The sequence below is a fragment of the Telopea speciosissima genome, chromosome 2, assembly GCF_018873765.1.
Source record: "Telopea speciosissima isolate NSW1024214 ecotype Mountain lineage chromosome 2, Tspe_v1, whole genome shotgun sequence".
NCBI lineage: Eukaryota > Viridiplantae > Streptophyta > Magnoliopsida > Proteales > Proteaceae > Telopea > Telopea speciosissima.
Window position 1 is genome coordinate 4,827,676 of NC_057917.1, and position 20,676 is coordinate 4,848,351.

The following is a 20,676-nucleotide window of genomic DNA, read 5'->3' on the forward strand; positions in this document are numbered from 1 at the left end:
AATTTGCGGTGAAGTTAAAAGATACGGTTCAGCTGCCCCACTTCTATCCATCAAATGTTGCGAGAAAATTATATACAGAGAAAAAATGATGAAAGAATTGACATAAGCAGGGCAGCTGAACCAAGACAATCCACATGCCATGTCATCCCTAGCAATTGGGCTAGTTGTGGCATGTAAAGGGTAAGCAAGGCACCTAGATTGAAAAACAAAAGTATAACTGACCCACTGGACAATGTTGCGGCAGTTAACACCAAAGCTTTCATTAGATATCGCTTCTTGACCAGATATCAACTCAAGAAGAATGACACCAAAACTATATACATCACTCTTGTCTGTCAACTGCTGAGAGACATAATACCTGTGTGTCGAGATACAAAATCAGACATGCTGGAAAGAGAATAAAGAACTGATACTGAACACAATGCTACACAAATACACATACTAGACTGTATATAGTTTAAATGCTTAATATTGCAGCCTACCTCACACAAATTACTTGTGGCCACCAACTCATTAACTAATGTTAAAACAGAGATTGCATCTTCCATGAGGTGGAAGATACATCAAAATACACCATAATATGCACCCCACGTTAAGGAAGAAGAAAAAGGAAATGAAAGAGAGCAGAGGAGAGGGATAAAATTCAAACCATCCAAAAACCCTACCTACATTAGCAGCAGAGTTCCCCTTCCAACCACACAATCAAGTCTCAACAGCACAGCCAAACCCAAGGAACTATAATCCATCAGACAACTGTTATAGTGTAGATTTTAAGTGCAAAGGAAAGCTACTAAGCAACAGGTTTACTGTTACATAGGATTTTAAACCATCAACGCATGCAGCTGGAGCACTTATGGATTTAGGAGGGAACAAGAACGCATTAATCCTTGAAAGTTCAAGAAGGGAATTCAAATAAGTGTATGGATCACCTACCAGAAAAAGAAATCACTTGTCGTATATCATAGAAAATTTCTCCACTGAAACAAGAGTACCAATAAAACTCCCTTTTGACCAATTATATCTATATTTAACAACATTACTCTTTTAACTTCTGAGAATGTGACTGAAAACTCTATGCACATGCCAAGACAAGCAATCCTTTCAAACAGATCGATCTTCACCAACTTATTTATTCACCTCAACAGATATGCATGAATTTTTTGCACACTAGCTTATCCAATCCAAGATTTGTAACACTACAATGCCTCAATGACAAAAACATTTTAGAATATCCCTCAATAGATATGAAATAGTTCCCTGGTAAGAAAAATAAGTTCATATCAATATTCTGAAACCCAGCCTGTCCACTCACCTGTTTGAGTGCCAGGTTGCACCCTAGTCAATCACCAGGTTGACCAGCTCTGTTTGAAAGTAGGGTACAAGCACACATTTTGATATACAAAGAACCACTTTTGACACAATTAAAGCCATGTCGAAGTGGTTAAGTACAGCATCTAACAATATAGACTGGAGGTTAGGGGTTCAATCCTTGGAACCAATTAAAAATAAAATTTTACATATATGCAAGGTACACAAACTGTTTGAAGATCCATGGGTTGTTTACAGTTCTAGCGTCTCAGTTTGATGGTTCAACAATTTAGGTCAGATGGACAAGCCAGCAATTTTATTTTTCCATTAAAGGGGTTGGGGTCACCTAAACCAATACAGCGACTGTGTAATGGTCAACCGGTTCAACCAGCAGGGCCAGGCTCTGCCTCAGAACCCCTTTTTTATGATTAAAGGCATCAAAAGTGGGATCACAGTCAAGAGTAATAAAATTGAGACGGATAAGGATCAACATTCCTAAGTGTGGCATTGGCTTACATAAAAGATAACTGCAATTAAGTTTCAATTACCCTTTTTTTTTTTTGGCATGTGTACATCATTTATGTATGCACAGTTGGAAGTGTACCCAGTGCTGGTTAATAAAATACTAAGTGGGTAAGGGGGGGACTTCATGAAGTGTGTCCGAGATTTTCACACAAAGCAAGTAAAGATGTCAGTATCAAATAGAAGCATCAGTGCTAGGATTCAGGGATTGCAATGGAGGAATGGCTCAGTCCTGGCCTATCCTGGTCCCGATCAGCATCAGACTGCCCTATTTACTGACAAGATTAGACAAATTTCTTGTGGATAAATCCAACCCTGCAAGTGGACCAGACAATCCACTAAGGATCAATCTGGATTGGGCAGATCCTAGAAATGTCAATTTTGTGTCAAGCAAAGACATCTCAAAGTTTCATTAATACATAAAAATACTGCAAGTGGTCTCTCCAGCTCAAATTTTCACGACATGGTGTTACAAAATCGTGTTACTGGAGTTAAGGGCCTTACTCAGGATCTAGATATCCTACAGTTCCCCGAACAATGCTTGAGACATGGGCAGCTCCATCTACTGCAAGTTTCGATAGACCAAAGTCTGAGACCTTTGCTCTCATGTGCTTGTCAAGAAGAATGTTGCTGCTTTTCAGATCCCTATGGATGATGGTTGGAACACAGCCTGTATGAAGGTACTCAATCCCTGAAAGAAATTCAAGTCTACAGCAATCAAATTTATTTCTCTGGATAATTGTTAGGGTTTCTCTGACAAACTCGGAGTCATACTATTTCCATGGATATTAACCTTTTGCAGCATCTTCAGCAATCTCCAGGCGCTTGAGCCAACTGATACTTCTCTCCCGTGTTAAAGGTCCTGAAAAATTTATGTGTAGGTAAGTTAAGATCAAGAATCCAGAGCTCAGTCTCATAGTCCAGATCGGTCCTGGGCGATACTGTTGTGGATCAAGGATCAGCTGATCCAAACAGAAACAGAATTATTAAAATATACTAAACATTGCAGATCCTGTGCTTTCCCAGATTGGATCGTCCTTGTCCAATATTGATTTGGATTGGGTGATCCAGACAACCCAATACCAAGTTACCAAACCAGGGTTAAGATGCAACGTTAAGCTGCTCCTGACCAAAGGGACAAATAACACTTACCATAAAGACGTTCCTTCAGAGTTCCATTATGCATGTACTCATAAACAAGGATACTCTTCCCTTCTTCTTGACAGTATCCAAGAAATTGAACCAGGTTCCTGTGATGTATTCGAGAAAGTAGAGTTACCTGGATCAAATAGAAGCATTGATCACTTTACAAGAACCAAAACTTACAAATCAAAACATCTTCCTGACTTCTATCAGCCGGTAATCCCAATAGTACCTTGAAACCAGCCCTTATAAAACTGTAGTTCTTTCTCCACACATACAGTCCTTATTTTCAGTTAATTATTTTTTTGAGGCAACCAATAGCCAATATTTCAGCCCCAATTCTAGCCCTATATCCCAACCGTAGGCTCCATCTGGTTGCAAGCAAAGTGATATGAGGGGACGTGAAATTAATTTAAAAATGAAAACAGAAAGTTTTGTAATGATGATTGTATAACTAATTCCATATTTACAAAATATGGAAATTAAAAATTAAAAAAAAGGTGTACCCAGTGCACGAGGAATCTGTCTTCCTCTATTCAAATCCAAGGAATCCAATTAAAAAGGAAAGTATACTGACTAGATTTTGAAAGTTTTTAAGGTAGTTATGTAATCATTGTTGGTAATGATTGCAAAATTTTCCACTTCATTTATGTTTTAATTTCGGTGGGCAAGCCTTGGTGCAATGGTTAAGTTGTGCTATTGCAACCATCAGGTTGCTACGGGTTCAAAATATGGAAACAGCCTCTCCGCGAAATGGAGGTAAGGCTGCATACATTTGCCCCTCCCAGACCCTGCAGGAGAGAGAGCCTCGTGCACTGGGACGCATTTTTTTATTTATGTTTTAATTTCATTTCCCTTCCCGTCATTTCATTTGCAACCATACACAGCTGTGACTCTTTTGAATTTCAAATTCCACCAAATTATGCTCATTCCTATATTCCTGGAATTACATTCATAGGTTATCTTCCCTGAACCCCGATATTTCTCCCGATTTCCACAGTTATCTGCTCCCCTTCAAATGAAATGTTCACAGTTTCTTGATGCAAGATCCCCAGCAAAATCAAATTTTAAACCATGATTACATATTTTCAGCATACGGTTCTAAGAAGATTAAACTCCAGAAGAATGGGTATAGATGAGAATATAAGAGCGGACATATACATATCCAATAACATTTGAACCAACCTCATTTGAAAATTCACGCTTCCCTTGATAGGAATTACTAGTTAGAACTTTGACTGCAATCTCCTTTCCATCTTTCATCTTTCCATAGTAAACTACTCCAAAGCCCCCTGAACCAATTTTCTTCTCAAAATTCCTGGTGGCATCTTCGATTTCAGAAAATGCAAAGCAATGTGCGGCTTCCGTGGCAACATCACTTAGGGAAGACACTGGGCTCTGGGCAGGCAGTGGAGGAGGAAGCTTCTCTGAAATAAAAAAGAAACCAGAAAACCCAGGTTCTGGGACCATTTAGATACTTAATGAGGGAAGAGGGATAAGGAAACTTAGACATATCAAAATCAGACCTTCCGTATAATATTTCTTCGCTCCCTTATGCAGAATTATATAAGATACTATAGTAGCAATGAGCAGCACAGCAGCACCAACTGATGATCCAATAATTACTTTGATGTTGCTCTGTCGATTCCCTCCTTTGTGAAGATCGATATTTCCAGAATAACTATGAAGCATCAAAATAGAACATTAAAAAAAAAAAAAAAAAAAAAACAAATTAGAAGAAGCAGAAAGCCAATAGCAGGGGGGGAAGAGGAGGTTTGGAACAAGATAAAGCCTACTTTTATAAACAAAATTCAATTCATCATCACAAACTTTATTTTATCAACATTCCAGGAAATCTGTGATTGTTTCACACTATCTGATCTGATCAGTGTTACACTAGCCACTAGGAGTTCCTTAATTATTTTCTCTTTCACTTTTATGATTAAAAAGAATTCACAAGTTTACTCAAACAGTAATTTGTGCTCCTTTCTTAACATCTCGGAATAAGGACATATTCCCAAATGTTTTTTTTAATTCTTAAGCTTACCACTACACCATTGCCGTAATCCTTGTCTTTGTCTTTAGCCTCCACATCCATCAACCTTGAGGACTCGAGTCAACAAAGCATTATCCCAACTTAATCTACCTATCTGACCACATACATACATTAATCATCTCTCAATTATTCCAATTCCGATTCCAGCCAATTCGTACAGGATTTTCTAGGGCTCAGTCCGATTCCCAGCCAATTCCGGTTCAGGCAGAGGCCTATGCTGCTTACTTGAACCTTGGACACACAGGAACTTAAAACAAGGAGAGGGGGGGGGGGGACAAGAGCCTCAATATTACCAACCCCATAAGGTCATCAATCACTTACATATTCAATCTTATTCAGTATTTCAGTTGTGTTTTTTTTTCCATGAAGCATTTAATAGATTGTTAGAAACAAGTTGAAAAAGAAATAGGTCAAACACCACATTGCAGATATTTATTCAGAAGAAGGAACTCCCTTCAAAACTCAAACTGGAAGTCAGGATATGCAGAAGAAAAGATAAGAACAAAATGAAGGTGGCATATCAAAAAGGGGGAGGGGGGAAGACGAAGAACAGGAGAGCACTCCATAAGAGTTGACTTCCACATATGGGAACTCACCAAAACAATACAAGTTCTTCAGCATAACCTCCAACATTTCTCAACCCTATCTCTTTGTAGCTTACTCCAAGAAGGATTCGGGGACAGCCACAAGCTCTGTATGGGAGTATTCTATGATGGACTAGTTCATTTTATCTAACGCTTTCACCCTGGTTGTATTTCTTTGTAAGTTTATAAATGTATACAAGAAGTTAGTCATTTCTCTGAGACACAATTTCCAAAATAAGGAGGAAATGCTTCCTATCGTGAGGAAAGCCCATGGTATTGGAGCTTCTATGACGACCAAGTAGAAGATCATTTTTCAGCACTAATCTCGTCTAAGGTGCTATCTTCATTTTCAACTTCGTTGAACAACACAACCTTGGCTCAGCTCTCAGTCTTGGTCCTAGTTAAGCCCGATTCTAAAAATTACTTAATCTGGAAGGAGCATGTGAGAGGCTGGTATGCCAAAGCAGTTGGGAACCTCACAAGATGAAAACAGTAGAAAATCCATCTTAAATAGTGCAGAAGGTTGATCATCTTATGAAAACGTAAATCCATCATAATTACTATAAAGTGCTAGTGACGGTCATTCAGCAAGTCACAGCCCGAAAAACCTAGAACAAATTGGAAGACTCCTTCATGGAACTATGTAAGAATTGAAAAGACAATCACGAGGGAGCTTCCATAGGGTCACAGGTTTAGGATTCTTCCATCTATTTTTGTTTTTCTGTCTTAGGTTTATCAGTAGATTGGCCCAGGGTTTATTTCATAATCAGTGGTTTTAACAATGGAACAGGTTATTGGTTATATGAGTTGAAGTTACAAAAGGAATTTTCTTAATTTCAGAAAGCATTAAGGAGCAGTTTAGTCCTGTGGGATAAGATTAATTTTTAATTACTCTATTAGAAATAGAAATAGGTTAATTTATTATCTAAGTCAATCAAGGACAACAACAGACCCCAATGTCGTGGATCATAAATATGGATGTAAAGCTTTACTCGACAGTTTTATGGTTTTATTTATTAATATTGTTTGTTAAGGTTACATCTAAAAGAGAGTGTGTGTGTTCAGGACTCGTGCTAAAGGGTTTAACAAGATTTTTTATGATGCCTGCTGCCCACCTGACACAGCAACAAACCCTCCTTTACCTGGGCTTGGGACCAGCAATTCACAATAGCAGAGATAAAACAAGGATCAACCCACCTTAATAATTGTAAATCAGAAAGACAATGTTAAGGTGGATAAATGGAAAAATTAGAAGAGAGAAAATAAGAAATGAACAAATTACAGGTTTTTTATTACGAGGGGTGATAGGTGACAAGTTGAAGGAGAATTGTTTGAGTGATGGTTTGCAATTAGAGGAGCTAAAAGAACTAGGGGCAGGCCGAAAATTCTGTGGGAAGTAGTGACAAAAAATATGGATGCCTTAGGGCTTTACTATAAATATGGCTTTAAACAGGGTTAAATGGAAAAACAGGATTCATGTAGCCAACTGCATTTAGTTGGGAAAAGGATTAGTTGAGTTGAGTATGGATACAGCTAAAGGAGATGGACTCTTGCAGCAGCCTTGAGTTTAATGATCAGAGCCAAGACAGACACCCACATGAGGCTGCAAGGGCATGAAGCCAAGTATAAAGGTAGGCGGCTCGTCTTAGATGCTTTTGACTTAAGCCTCCAAAAAGGGTGATGGTTGTCTAACCAGCATGTAGCCATTGCATCATTCACTGCTTCATGGCTTAAAGCAAATTATGTCTTACTTCATCATTTCATTTCTTGAGTTGCCTCTGAGTTCGCCATGGAGGACCTTATTCCTCTCTACTCTTTCTTAGGCATTGAAGTTTCTCACGCATTTAACGGCTTTCCTGAAAAAAAATAAGGTAAAAGTATCCTTAACTGTACAGATACATATGATTATAAATCTGCAGTACTGCTGCTAAATAGTCTTCCTCATCTACTCCATCCCCCCTTCTTATGTCACTTCTTAGTATTGTTGACAGTCTTCAGAGTTTGACTCATCTGCCCGGTCACTTCTTTTGATAATAATCCTTCCTCTCAGTTCATGCATGATCCTGCTTCTCATGTTCAATCTATAGAATGCATTACTACATATTTTCAAGGTACTCTACTTGTGACTAATTTGGACGTGTATTCCTTCTCCAGCGCCTGATTGTGCTAGGTGCCCGATCACCATCTATCCTCTACTGGCTATCATACCTTCTGTTGCATGGTCAAATGTTGTTCCTTGTGCTCATGCCACTGCACAAATGAATTGGATCTCCTTCATTCTTCACACTATAGGTCGTATTATGTATTCTTGCCACACTGCTCTGCGATAATTTGAGTGCAGTATACATATCTATAACTCTGGTACTTATGAGCAGGCATAACACATTAAACTTGAGATCATTTTTTTTCAAGGAAGAGTTGCGTAAGGCTTTCTTGTTACTATATATGCACATTATTTTGATCAGCTGACTGAAGTTCTCATTAAGCCTATAACCAACAATATTTTTTCATTGATTGAAGGGCCTTCTCCATCCTTCACAGCACAGCTCAAGGAGTTAAGGTTTCAAAACCAATCTCAAAGAGGATACTATAACAGATCCTCAAGGTCCAAGCGTGACTAGTACACGCAATGTATGAGTTTGTTGATCTTACCTAATGTCTTTCCCTATAGCTGTGTTCCCTCGTAAGTTTGTAGGCCCATAAATAGGATTGTTATACCATTCATTCATTGTTAGACCGTTTCCAAAAATAAGAAGACAAATGTACCTTACTGCATCTCTTGTAACCCAAGTTGTACATTGAATGGTAACATTTCTCAAATCTCAAGTTTTTGAATCACCAAAATGGCAAAATATTATGAGAACACTCACACAAGACTATGGCAACTAGAACTAATATGCAGAAGGATCCAGGATTTCAATGGTTTAAAATTGCCCAACAATAATGCAAATCATCTTCTTCCATTTACAATTATTTAAAATGAACTTCATATGCTGATGTAAAACTGATAGCCTGAAATGACCCTAAAAGCAATGCCACAGATTACCATGTAAGAGAAAAATAAATTTAAACAGCCACAACAGTCGCCTGTAAATGACAAGAAGTAAGTAAGCATCAATTACATCTCCTGTTTTAGTATACAGATGGGATTCCAGTATGTTAATTAGATTACACGAATTCAATTGCACAGGTACAGAAGAAGATACCCACTTCAAAATCAGATTTTTTTTGAGAAGACTACTTGGCACTGTTCCGGACAAACTATTATTCTGCAAATATCTGCAACCATCAGAAACCCTCTTCGATAAGTCAAATAAATGAGTTCTTCAATACATCTCAACCCCAAAAGGAGAATGTGCAAAGTACCAATAACTACTCTGGAAAGCAATTAAAATGAAAAAACAATAATAAAAAGAAGAGTAAATACAAAATATTTTCAGGATTATAATTGGGATCATTGACCGATTCCACATGTGCTACAATTCACATTTCCTTCATTATATAGGCATGTAGTGGTGGAACTTATTCAAGAATTTTCTAGACATCGATCGCCTGTATGCAGGCTTGTAAAGGGTTTGGAGGCTGGTAGAACCCAACTGTTTCGATCTCTTTTCCTAGAAGCAATAGGATAGAACATGCATTGCAACAAATCCTTTCTCCATTTCTCTTTTCTTATTTGGTTTTTTTTTTTTTTTTTTTTTTTTTTTTGGGGGTGGGGGTGGGGGGGGAGAGCTTCTCATTTATTGGAATAATTAATTATTTTGATCCATAGTAAAGTCAGCAGCTGCAATAAGGGCTCGTAACACCTACAGTCACAGATATATTCCCCAGTGCCACCATAAAGTATGATCATATGATGTCCCATAAATTGTTTGGAATTCATAGTAACTGATTTTCAGGTAATACTTACAATTCCTTCAAATCTTGTAGGACTGCTAAAGACGAAGGCAGCTCGCCAGTCAACTGATTGTTCTCAAGATGACTGTGACAAAGAGATAACAAATGATGACCAGGTTAAATTTAAGAGGGGGAAACAGGACTAAGAACACTGAAAAAAAAAATCGGTTTTTTACATGATTTTCAAGTTTACGCATCCAGTAAAATCAGGTATTGAACCTGTGAGTGAGTTCCCATCAAGCCATCTGCAGTCATAAGATGAGCAGTCATTTGTACCAAGGAAACTAATTCTATATGCGGAAACTGTTCACATGTTTTAAAACTTACAACTCAACTAAGCCTGTCAAATTTGTCAGCTCTGAAGGAATGTTCCCTGTCAAATTCTTCCTTGACAAAAAACTGCCAAGATATCAGACAGCAATGGTTTAACATAAATCAGTGGCGGTAGTTTCTGACAGATGGGTGCAGAACAAGCTCTCAACAGAAAGTCAGAAACCGAGGAAAATGTATTGGAAATGTGAGAAAAGAAGTACATTGAAACTATCCTTGGTTGTGGATCTGAGTTACATTGCACCCATGACCATGGAACTGGCAAGCATGGATCACCACCCTCTTGTGCCCAATCTGCTGCCGAGTAGTGAGACATTAGATTGGCAGCAACTATTCCTGTAGGACATGAAACATTCCATCAGTAACTCCCAGACTAACACTGGGACCAAAGAATGCCATTCAGAAGATGCAATCAGAGATACAAATCCAACCGATGACTAATAATAACTGTTCATGCAAAAAAGCTGCACAAGTATTTCTGGCAAAAGAATAATATGCACATGAGGGCACAGCATACAAGGAGTCAAATCAATACCATCAAGAGAACCATCATTTATCCGCAGGTACTTATTTATCTCAATAGCATTCAAGAGTGGTCCCCTGGATGAGTCTGAAGTTTTTTGAAATTGAAAGTTCAGTATAAAGGGTAGTGATATGTTGATTAATACTGGTTCATACAGTCGATCTTTCCCTAGAGCATTTTCTTGAATATTGACTGCAGCTTTGGTGATGTCAGGTGTGCCAGGGAGGATTAACCTAAATTTCCTAGTCTCATTTGGACTCAAATCTTCAATTTCAGCAAAGTACGTGCATGCCCACCCAAAACCCGGGAATCCATCCAAGTTCAAGCGGTAAGTCAACACTCCACTTGTACCAACAACAGCTGTCTGCATCACTTTTTCAGGTGGCCTTTCATCTCTGTAAACATCAATGGGCATGATGGTTGAGATTTTCTTCGTGCCCGCAGCAACATCCACAAGATAGTTTGCCTTCTTCAAAGAATCAGACTGCCATATTCTGTCAAATGGATCATCTGGATACCTGAAAAGGAAAATTCTCTTACAGAAATGACACAATAGAGGAGTAAAAGAAATATAGGAGGAAAGAAGAAGAAAAAAAAAAGGGTTATCACTTGACAGCTTATCTAACTTAAAATTTTGAACCATCCAGTTGTAAATAATGTATTAGGGAGGAAGTATAAGAGCCAAATAGATCCATATTTGATATAGTTTTCCTTCTAATGCAATCAGACAGCCGAATAACCAAACAAGCAATCATAAGTAGGCAAAGCACAAAATAGCCAGGCAGTAAGCACTTTTAAGCATATGGCTTGAGGCATACCTCACTGGAGCATCACTATCTGCACCAAAGTTAATTCTTGCAGATGTACTAAGGAAAAACTGATTTTCGAAATCTGTATAGTAAACTGAATCATTAAATTGCCGAAGCTCAAGTGTAGAGATAAACGGCTTCCCAGTTGTAGCATTGGATAAACACACACTAATTGTAGGAAAAGATGCCAAGAATATCAACTCTCGAACCTCAACGGTATTTGCATCGGAGATCACAATTGTCGACCAATGAGTGGCCCCAAATGATATATCAAATTTTGGGTACACATTATTGTTGTCAAAATTACCATATAAGAATGACGCCCTGACAAGGTAACGTGTTCTAGTCACAACATTAAGTGAATAACAATACTTTCTATTATCTGCTGGGAAATGCCTCAGTGTCATATATTGCTTCCGGGTCTCATTTGTAACAAATATTTTAGCTGTTTCACCATAAATAAATTGATCGTCAGGCATCCACTCAAGCCCAAGATCATCTGTGAAATTTTCCTTGCCTCCACAGTCTATGCTTACAAAACCTGCTTTGCGTGATCAATGTGTCAGTACAGTAAACCACACAGGTGCTAAGCAAAATAAGTACTTCAGAGATCTTGGTTTCATGTTTTAGTACAATATTTCTATGTGGGTCAAATAATTCATCCAACTGGTACACTCTGTAATCAGTTGTCAAACACCAAGTGAGAGACTCAATATAGATTTTCCCTATTTATGCATAATGCAGCACAATGGTTTCTGTCATGACCCAAACCGGATATAAGTAGGGGTCCGGCCCTCATGGGCACTAATCAAACGATCGCTAAAACAAATATTATTTTTCATAATAAACCATCAATAACCAAATCTCAAACATAAATTATTTATCATCGTAGTTGAAACCATAAGAATTCTACTGGTGGCAGTCTAATATTATTCAAAATCAAAAAGACATTAAAACCCCAAGTATCAAAGTTTACAAAGTGGAAAATCCCTAATATATCCATCTAAAAGTAAGATAAATCAACAAGAATTGAAATCACATCCTCAAGTCACCCTCGAGCACTCTACCATGATCACTTCCGTTTCCCCTGAGGAAGTTTCTACTAAGCCTTCTTCCTCTCCTTCCATTTCTCTGGGAGATCTCTCCCTCAACTGCATTTTCTGTCCTTCCAAGTAACACTTCATCTTGGTTTCTTGACTTTGCCTGTTGCAACCACAGGACTAATGATTCTACAATCTTTTCTTCAAAGTCATTTAGTTCCTCTATACCATCTATTCATACTGTTGACGGCTCTCATATGCATGTTGTCACATAGGTCATGTTTCCACTGCCAACTTGTTCCTACCCTCAAACAGGACAGACTCTTGGGACCAGCCATAAATTGGGACACCTGTTTGAATTCACATCTCTTCGCCTTCCCACCTTCATTCAGTTTGCCGCCTCTATGGCATCTAACACACCTAAGAGATAGCATTCTCGACTGAGTTATATTTCTCTCAGTAAGTTATGTAATTTGATTTCCAGTGGATAGTTAGGTCGCATTAAGGATAAGCATTGATTGTCAGTCATGTCAATTTGCAAAACAAACTGCATGACCTTTTAATAACAGTGATTCACTTTCATCCTCACCTTTTGACTTAGTTCATTTTGATGTGTAGGGGCCCGGCTTCAAATAGTACCATGGGAGGATCTCAATATTTTGTCATTTTTGTTGATGATTATTCTCGTTATACTTGGATTTATCTTATGCACAACCGATCTAAGTTACCTCAAATTTATTATAATTTTTGTCAAATTATCAAAACTTAGTTTTCTTGCATCATCAAAATTTTCCGTTGCACTTGGGTTTATTTGTTGAAAGATAGATCTCAATTCCTTAGTGTGTGTTCATAAACTTTATCAAGCAATAAAAACTCAGTTTGATGTGTCCATTAAAATATTTTGGTCTGATAATGCACTTGAATACACTCAAACTGAGATATCTAATTTTTGCCTCAGTCACGGTATAACTCATCAAACTAATTGTTCGTACACTACACAACAAAATGAGGTGGCCAACGCAAGAATAGGCACTTGTTAACAGCCTTGGGAATTAATGCTTAGATGATCTGATCGATCACCCCAGCCTCTAATTTATAACAAAATCAAATTACAGCAAGATATGAATTCCCCCCAATCCTATTCCTACTAGGAATTCCCACTATAACTAGGAATCCCAAATAGAAATCGTATAGGGGGGAAAAACAGGAATAAAACAATTAAAACATAAACAAAATAAGTAATAAAAGCCAACTAGGACTAGGTTACCCCTAGTGGGTAATGTAGCCAATCTCAACACTCCCCCTCAAGTTGGAGCAAAGATGTCGATCATGCCCAACTTGACTAGATTGGGATGAAACAGCTTCCCAGACAATCCCTTAGTGAAGATATCTGCAAGTTGATCAGTAGACGTCACAAAGGGAATGCAAATCAGCCCTACCTCTAACTTCTCTTTAATGAAATGCCTATCCACCTCAACATGCTTGGTACGATCATGCTGTACTGGGTTGTGTGCTATGCTGATTGCAGCCTTGTTGTCACAGTACAACATCATAGGAAGACGAATAGGAACACCAAGATCTTGTAGCAACCCTTTACGCCAAAGTAACTCACAAATACCCTGTGCCATAGCTCGAAACTCAGCTTCGGCACTAAAACGAGCAACAATATTTTGTTTCTTACTACGCCACGTGACAAGATTTCCACCTACAAAGGAGCAATACCCAGAAATAGACTTGCGATCTGAAGAACCAGCCCAATCAGCATCAGTGTATGCTTCTATCCGTAGATGACCATGCGTAGACAAAAGAATTCCTTTTTCAGGAGCTGATTTCAAATAGTGCAAGATATGAAGAACAGCCTCCATATGAGAAGAGTAGGGATCATGCATAAACTGGCTCACAGTACTCATGGTGATAGCAATGTCAGGACGAGTGTGTGAAAGATAAATCAGCTTCCCTACAAGTCTTTGGTACCGGGCTTTATCAACAGGCTCACCCTCTTTCTCCTTGAGTCGAACAGTAGGGTCCATAGGAGTATCTAAAGGATGACAGCCTAGCAACCCAGTCTCAGCCAATAAGTCTAGGACATACTTCCTCTGGGCGAGAAAAATGCCTTTAGAAGATCTGGCTACTTCAATCCCAAGAAAGTATCGTAGTTTCCCTAGATCCTTAATCTCAAATTCTTGTCCAAGGAAGGTCTTCAACCGTCTGATTTCATCACCATCATTGCCAGTAACCACTATATCATCAACGTAGACTATAAGAATAGTGAGTTTTTCACCAACCCTCTTTATAAAGAGTGTGTGATCAGCATTACTCTGCTTATAGCCCACAGAAATCATGGCCTTGTGGAACCGCCCAAACCATGCTCGAGGTGACTACTTCAGCCCATAAAGTGCACGCTTCAGTCTACATACTTTTCCTTGGTTTCTGTCACAAGAGAACCCTGGTGGAATGTCCATATACACCTCCCCATCCAGTGTTCCATTTAGGAAGGCATTTTTTACATCTAGATGCTGCAAATCCCATCCAAGGTTGACTGCACAAGATAATAACACACGAACAGTATTTAACTTGGCAACCGGTGCAAAAGTTTCTTGGTAATCAATGCCGTATGTCTAAGTGAACCCCTTGGCCATGAGTCGTGCCTTATGCCTATCCACAGTGCCATCCACCTTCTGTTTCACCACAAACACCCATTTACATCCAACGGTTTTCTTCACAGGTGGAAGAACCACAAGTTCCCGTGTGTTATTTTTTTTCAAGGCTTCCATTTCTTCCATCATAGCTGCCTTCCACTTTCCGTCTGATAAAGCTTCCTGCCAATTGTTAGGAATACGAACAGAAGAAAGAGAGGAAACAAAGGCACGGAAGGATGGGGAAAGGGAATCATAAGAAACGACATGAGATATAGGATGTTGAATGCAAGTTCTGACACCTTTGCGAAGAGCAATAGATAAATCAGGAACATTACCAGGTGGAGAGGCAGGTTCTGGATCCGGGTTCGGCAATTGGATCGGTACTGGAGCAACAGTTGATTGAACCTGCTTATGTTTCCTTGCATAGGTCTTCATATTACTAGCATCAATCCTCCTCTGAAATTCACTAATAGTCCTCTGGATAGGAGTCTGGACCGGGGTAGCTTGCTCCCCCTGTATAGGAACCTCTCCCCCTGACTCAGGGGAAGTACTAGGGGCAGGCCGAACTGGTTCAGGCTCATGGTAAACAGACTGAAGTGGAGGTGGAGAGTCAATAGTCAGCACATCTTCACTAACACTCTCCCCGTGAAGAGGTGGGGACACATAATATGGAACATTTTCATGAAAGACAACATCCATGCTGACAAAAGCCCGGCGGGATGGAGGGTAGTAACATTTGTACCCCTTTTGGGTAGTAGAGTATCCCAAGAAAATGCAGCGGAGGCTAAGTGGGTCAAGTTTACCAGGGGACCTTGTATCCCTAGCATAACAAACGCAGCCAAACACCTTAGGTGGGACTATAAAGGAAAAAGAGCCAAGTAATAGCTCAATAAGGGCTTTTGAAAGAAGAACCCGACTGGGAAGCCTATTAATTAAATAGGCCGCAGTAAGGACAGCATCCCTCCAATAAAGGGAAGGGACATTGCGAGCAAACATAAGAGCCCTAACTACCTCCAAGAGGTGGCGGTTTTTTCTCTCAGCCACATCATTTTGGGCTGGAGTGTCGACACAGCTGGTCTGATGGAGGATTCCATGTGCAGCAAGGTATTTTTAGAACTGACCTTCCATATACTCTTTCCCATTGTCACTCCTCAAAATTTGAAGAGGGGCATTAAATTGGGTCTTAATCAGTTGATGAAAGTGCTGAAAACATAAAAATACTTCACTTTTTGTGTGCATAAGGTATACCCAAGTGAACCTAGAATAGCAGTCAATGAAAGTGACATACCACCGATGGCCAGTCAGGGAAGCTTTCCTACTAGGCCCCCACACATCAGTATGAACGATATGAAATAAGGAAGAGGATTTTTTATTAGAAATAGGATAAGTTGAACGTGTCTGTTTAGCCAAGACACAAGGCTCACAAAAAAAGTCTTCCTTATTACAGTCTTTAACTAATGCTGGAAATAAATTTGATAAAGTACCTAAGGGGGGATGGCCTAGTCTAGAGTGCCATTTATGTAAGTCAGAGGAGAAAGATGCCGAAGGTTAAGTCTGAGTATGTTTAGGATCGCCATCAAGTAGGTACAATCCACCATGCACTTTACCCGATCCAATCGTCTTCCCCGAGTCCAGTTCCTGAAAGACACAGTGAGTGGGAAAAAATGTCACTTTACAATTCAGGGATTTAGTGATACTGCTAATGGAAAGAAGGTTACTTGTAAATTTGGGAATATACAACACAGATGACAGTGTAAGGGAAGGAGAACAACCAATGGATCATTTTCCTGAGATGGAGCAGAGGGACCCATCAGCAATTTTGACTTTGTCCTTACCAGAGGCAGGAGAATATGTATTAAAAAGGTTAGAAGAACCTATCATATGATCAGTAGCTCTGGAGTCTATGATCCATGGAGTGGATACTACTGATGCACAATGACCAGCAAAAGAAATACCTGTACGGGCAAAGAAGGAACCTGAATTGGCAACAGACGTAGTAGAGGTAGTTGATGTGTTCAACATACGACGCAAAGCCTGAAGTTCTTCCTGGGAGAAACCAATGTCAGCAGTGGGAGTTGGAGCTACACTTTTAGTATGATTGGCTCTATTTTTAGACTTAGGACAACCACGTTTGGCCTCAAAATCAGTTGGCTTCCCGTGTAATTTTCAGCACTGAGCCTTAGTGTGATATGGTTTATGTCAATGCTCACACTTAACAGGCTCTTTGGTAGTAGTAGTAGAAACAGCAACACTGTCAGAAGACGCAACAGGAGTGGGGCCAGCAGTCTGTAAGGCTGATCGCTCAACATTAGGAGTAATCATCATGGCAGCCCTTCGTGTTTCTTCACTGTGAACATAAGAAAAGGTCTCCTCTAGAGTGGGGAAAGGAACCCGTCCAAGAACTTGCACCCGAATAGGGTCATAGTCATCATTGAGGCCAGCCAGGAAATCATAGACACGGAATTGATCTACATAGGTGTGGTAGGCAGTAATATCAACAGCAGTAGTAGGCTGAAACCGAGCATAGTGATCCAATTGCTGCCATAAACACTTGAGGGCAGCATAGTATTTGGTGACAGACATCTCCTTCTGAGTAGTGGTTTGGAGTGTCTTCCTGATTTCATATAACTGAGCACCATTACCTGAACGACCATAAGTGCCCTTGACAGCTGTCCATATTTGTGTAGCCATGTCAAGGAGAAGATACTGACTAGAGAGGTTAGTGGTCATAGAGTTCAGAACAAAGGACATTACCATTGCATCATTGGCAGCCCATTTAGTACGAGCAACACCTTCTTCAGTAGGCTGTTTGGTGGTGCCAGTAAGATGGCCAGTGAATCCCCTACCAGCCACTGTCAGGGATAATGATCTAGCCCAAATTAAGTAGTTGGTACCATCAAGCTTAATGGCAGCAGCATAGGGAAGAAAATCAAACCTTATTTGATCTCCTCCAGAAGTAGCAGTAGTCATCTCTGAGTCACCCATGATTCAGCCAAGCAGAAAAAATCAGATCTGCCCTGTGGTAACAAAAACAAAAGCTGGAATACAGCAACCAACTGCCCTTAAACCAAAACCAAGAAGCAGGGTTTAAGAAGAACAAAAAAACCCTAAGAAAGGTAATCGATCTGGTTTTAGGGGTCTTCAAGTGCTGGAAAAAAAAATCTGCAGATATAAGGTCTTCAAAGGGTGAGAAAAAATCTGCTCGATGGTACTGATTGTTGATGAAGTAGCTTCTGTGATAGCAGCTGTCCAATTGAAACTGCAAGAATGGATCCCAATAATCAAACCAGTGTCAAATTGATAGAGGAGACTGATCTGCAGCTGGGGAGAACTCCAAACATAATCGCAGAGGAAGGTGCAGCAGCTATCGATCCAAAAAGCTTCTTAAAGCATCAAGGGATGAGGTGATTAATTAGGGCAGCATCTAAACAACAGATCACCTCATTAGATCTGCCCTAATTCAGAAGAAGAAACCAAAAAAAATGAAGAAGATCGAGTGGAAGAAGGGGAGGGAAGATGGGATCGAATGAAAGAAAAAAAACAGAGAAAACTGAGAAGGAGAGAACCAGAAATCGAGAAAGCTGTTCTTAGATCAGATCCTGCTCTGATACCATGTTAACAGCCTTGGGAATTAATGCTTAGATGATCTGATCGATCACCCCAGCCTCTTATTTATAACAAAATCAAATTACAGCAAGATATGAATTCCCCCCAATCCTATTCCTACTAGGAATTCCCACTATAACTAGGAATCCCAAATAGAAATCGTATAGGGGGGAAAAACAGGAATAAAACAATTAAAACATAAACAAAATAAGTAATAAAAGCCAACTAGGACTAGGTTACCCTTAGTGGGTAACGTAGCCAATCTCAACAGCACTTATTGGAGGTAACGCGATTTATTATGCTTTACATGAATGTTCCCAAACGTTTTTGGTATGATGTAGTTCCCACTGCTTGTTACCTTATTAATTGTATGCCATCTTCTGTTTTGAATAACAAAATTCCATTTTCTATTCTATATCCTGACATTTTCTTGTTTGTTTCACCACCACGCGTCTTGGGCTGTGTTTGTTTTGTTCATACTCTTCACCCTACCATCAATAAATTATTTCCCCGTTCTATTAAATGTATTTTTATTGGTTACTCTAGGACACAGAAAGGGTATAAATATTTTGATCCGGTTTCTAATAAACAGTTTATTAGTACTGATATCACTTTTTTTGAAAATACACTCCTTGTTTTTTACTAGTCCTTCTCTACCTATGTGCACAATAATGATCTTCTAGGTCCACCACTGCCAGTCCCTACCAATACCAACTAAACCAATTCAGGTATATCGCCGGCGTCAACAACCTGCCTTACCATCCCCCTCCACCCCTACTGTCCCAGATACACATGTTCCTGAATTATTGCCCTCAACTACCAGTGTTCTAGAGATTCCATCCACTACTACAGATGCCGCTCCTCCACTCCCTCAATATGATCCTGATGCTGAAGTCTCCACCGACTTACCAGTCGCTGTCCGTAAAGGTACTCGCTCTTACACTCAGAAAACTCACAAATCCTTGATTGTTTATCCTATTGAGCAGTATGTATCTTTTTCTCATTCCTTCCCACCTTCACACATTTGCTTCCGCTTTATCCATTAACATTGTTTCCCAAACCCACCATGAGGCGTTTTCTTACCCTGGATGGAAGGCATCGATGACACAGAAATGGATGCTTTATTGCTTAGGAAGAGTTGGACTCTGGTCACATTACCTACTGGGAAGGATCTTTTTAAATATCGATGGTTTTATATTATCAAATACAATTTGGATGGTTCTATTGAGCGGCTTAAGGCAAGTTTGGTTGTTGAAGGTTATACTTAGACTTATGGTGTTGATTATTTTGAAACCTTCTCATCTGTTGCCTGCTTAAATTCTATTTGTGTTCTTATCTCTCTGGAAGTCAACTTAGATTGGCCCTTGTATTAGATTGGTATTAAAAATGCATTTCTCTATGGTGAACTTCAAGCGGAGGTTTATATGAAGCAACCTCCAGGGTATGTTGCTCAGGGGGAGAATTCCACCAAAATATGTAAGCTTCATAAGGCAATCTATGGGATGAAACAATCTCCAAGAGCATGGTTTGATAAGTTCAGCTCCATTGTAACTCGATTTAGGTTCTCATAGTGTTACTCTGACCATTTCGTCTTTGTTCGCCGCCAAAATTCGAAAGTTGTTGTGATGCTTGTTTATGTGGATGATATTATCATATCTGGTGATGATGTTTCTGGTATTGCTCAAGTTAAATTCTATCTTCATAAGGATTTTTAGATGAAATACTTGGGTTCTCTCAAGTATTTTCTTAGTATTGAAGTTTTACGGAGCAAGAAAAGTGTTAATCACAAAGGAAATATGTACTTGATCTTCTATCTGAAACTGGAATGCTTGCTTCTAAACCGGAAGATACTCCCATGGATCCTCATCAAAAGTTTGGTTCCAGTGAGAGTGAAGATTTTAAAGACATTCATCGGTATAGAAGATTAGCTGGGAAACTTACTTATCTTATTGTTACTCGACCGGATATATCCTTTGTTGTCGGAGTTATTAGTCAGTTTATGCAGACACCAAAGAAAATTCACTGGGATGTTGCTTGTCGTGTGTTACGTTATCTAAAAAAAGTACCTGGTAAGGGTCTTATTTATCAGCCTAATCAGAGTGTTAATCTTATAGGGTTTTCTCATGCTGATTGGACTGGTGCTAATGGTAATAAAAGTTCTACTACTGGTTATTGTACCTTGGTGGGTGGTAATTTAGTCACCTGGAAGAGCAAGAAAT

The 20,676-nt window shown here is 39.3% G+C and overlaps 1 protein-coding gene across 1 annotated transcript in view; it reads right to left on the reverse strand.

Moving 5' to 3' along the window:
- Positions 1-20,676, reverse strand: part of LOC122651891 (probable LRR receptor-like serine/threonine-protein kinase At1g67720) — a 45,436-nt gene that overhangs the window by 634 nt on the left and 24,126 nt on the right. Inside the window, exons 4-16 of the mRNA XM_043845450.1 lie at positions 11,182-11,713; positions 10,376-10,881; positions 10,044-10,176; positions 9,838-9,909; positions 9,687-9,755; positions 9,524-9,595; positions 8,824-8,892; positions 4,500-4,654; positions 4,159-4,400; positions 2,983-3,109; positions 2,624-2,692; positions 2,335-2,521; positions 223-358 (exon numbers count right to left, since the gene is read on the reverse strand). Coding sequence (XP_043701385.1) covers positions 223-358; positions 2,335-2,521; positions 2,624-2,692; positions 2,983-3,109; positions 4,159-4,400; positions 4,500-4,654; positions 8,824-8,892; positions 9,524-9,595; positions 9,687-9,755; positions 9,838-9,909; positions 10,044-10,176; positions 10,376-10,881; positions 11,182-11,713 — 2,369 coding nt within the window. The remainder of the gene's footprint in view (positions 1-222; positions 359-2,334; positions 2,522-2,623; positions 2,693-2,982; positions 3,110-4,158; positions 4,401-4,499; positions 4,655-8,823; positions 8,893-9,523; positions 9,596-9,686; positions 9,756-9,837; positions 9,910-10,043; positions 10,177-10,375; positions 10,882-11,181; positions 11,714-20,676) is intronic.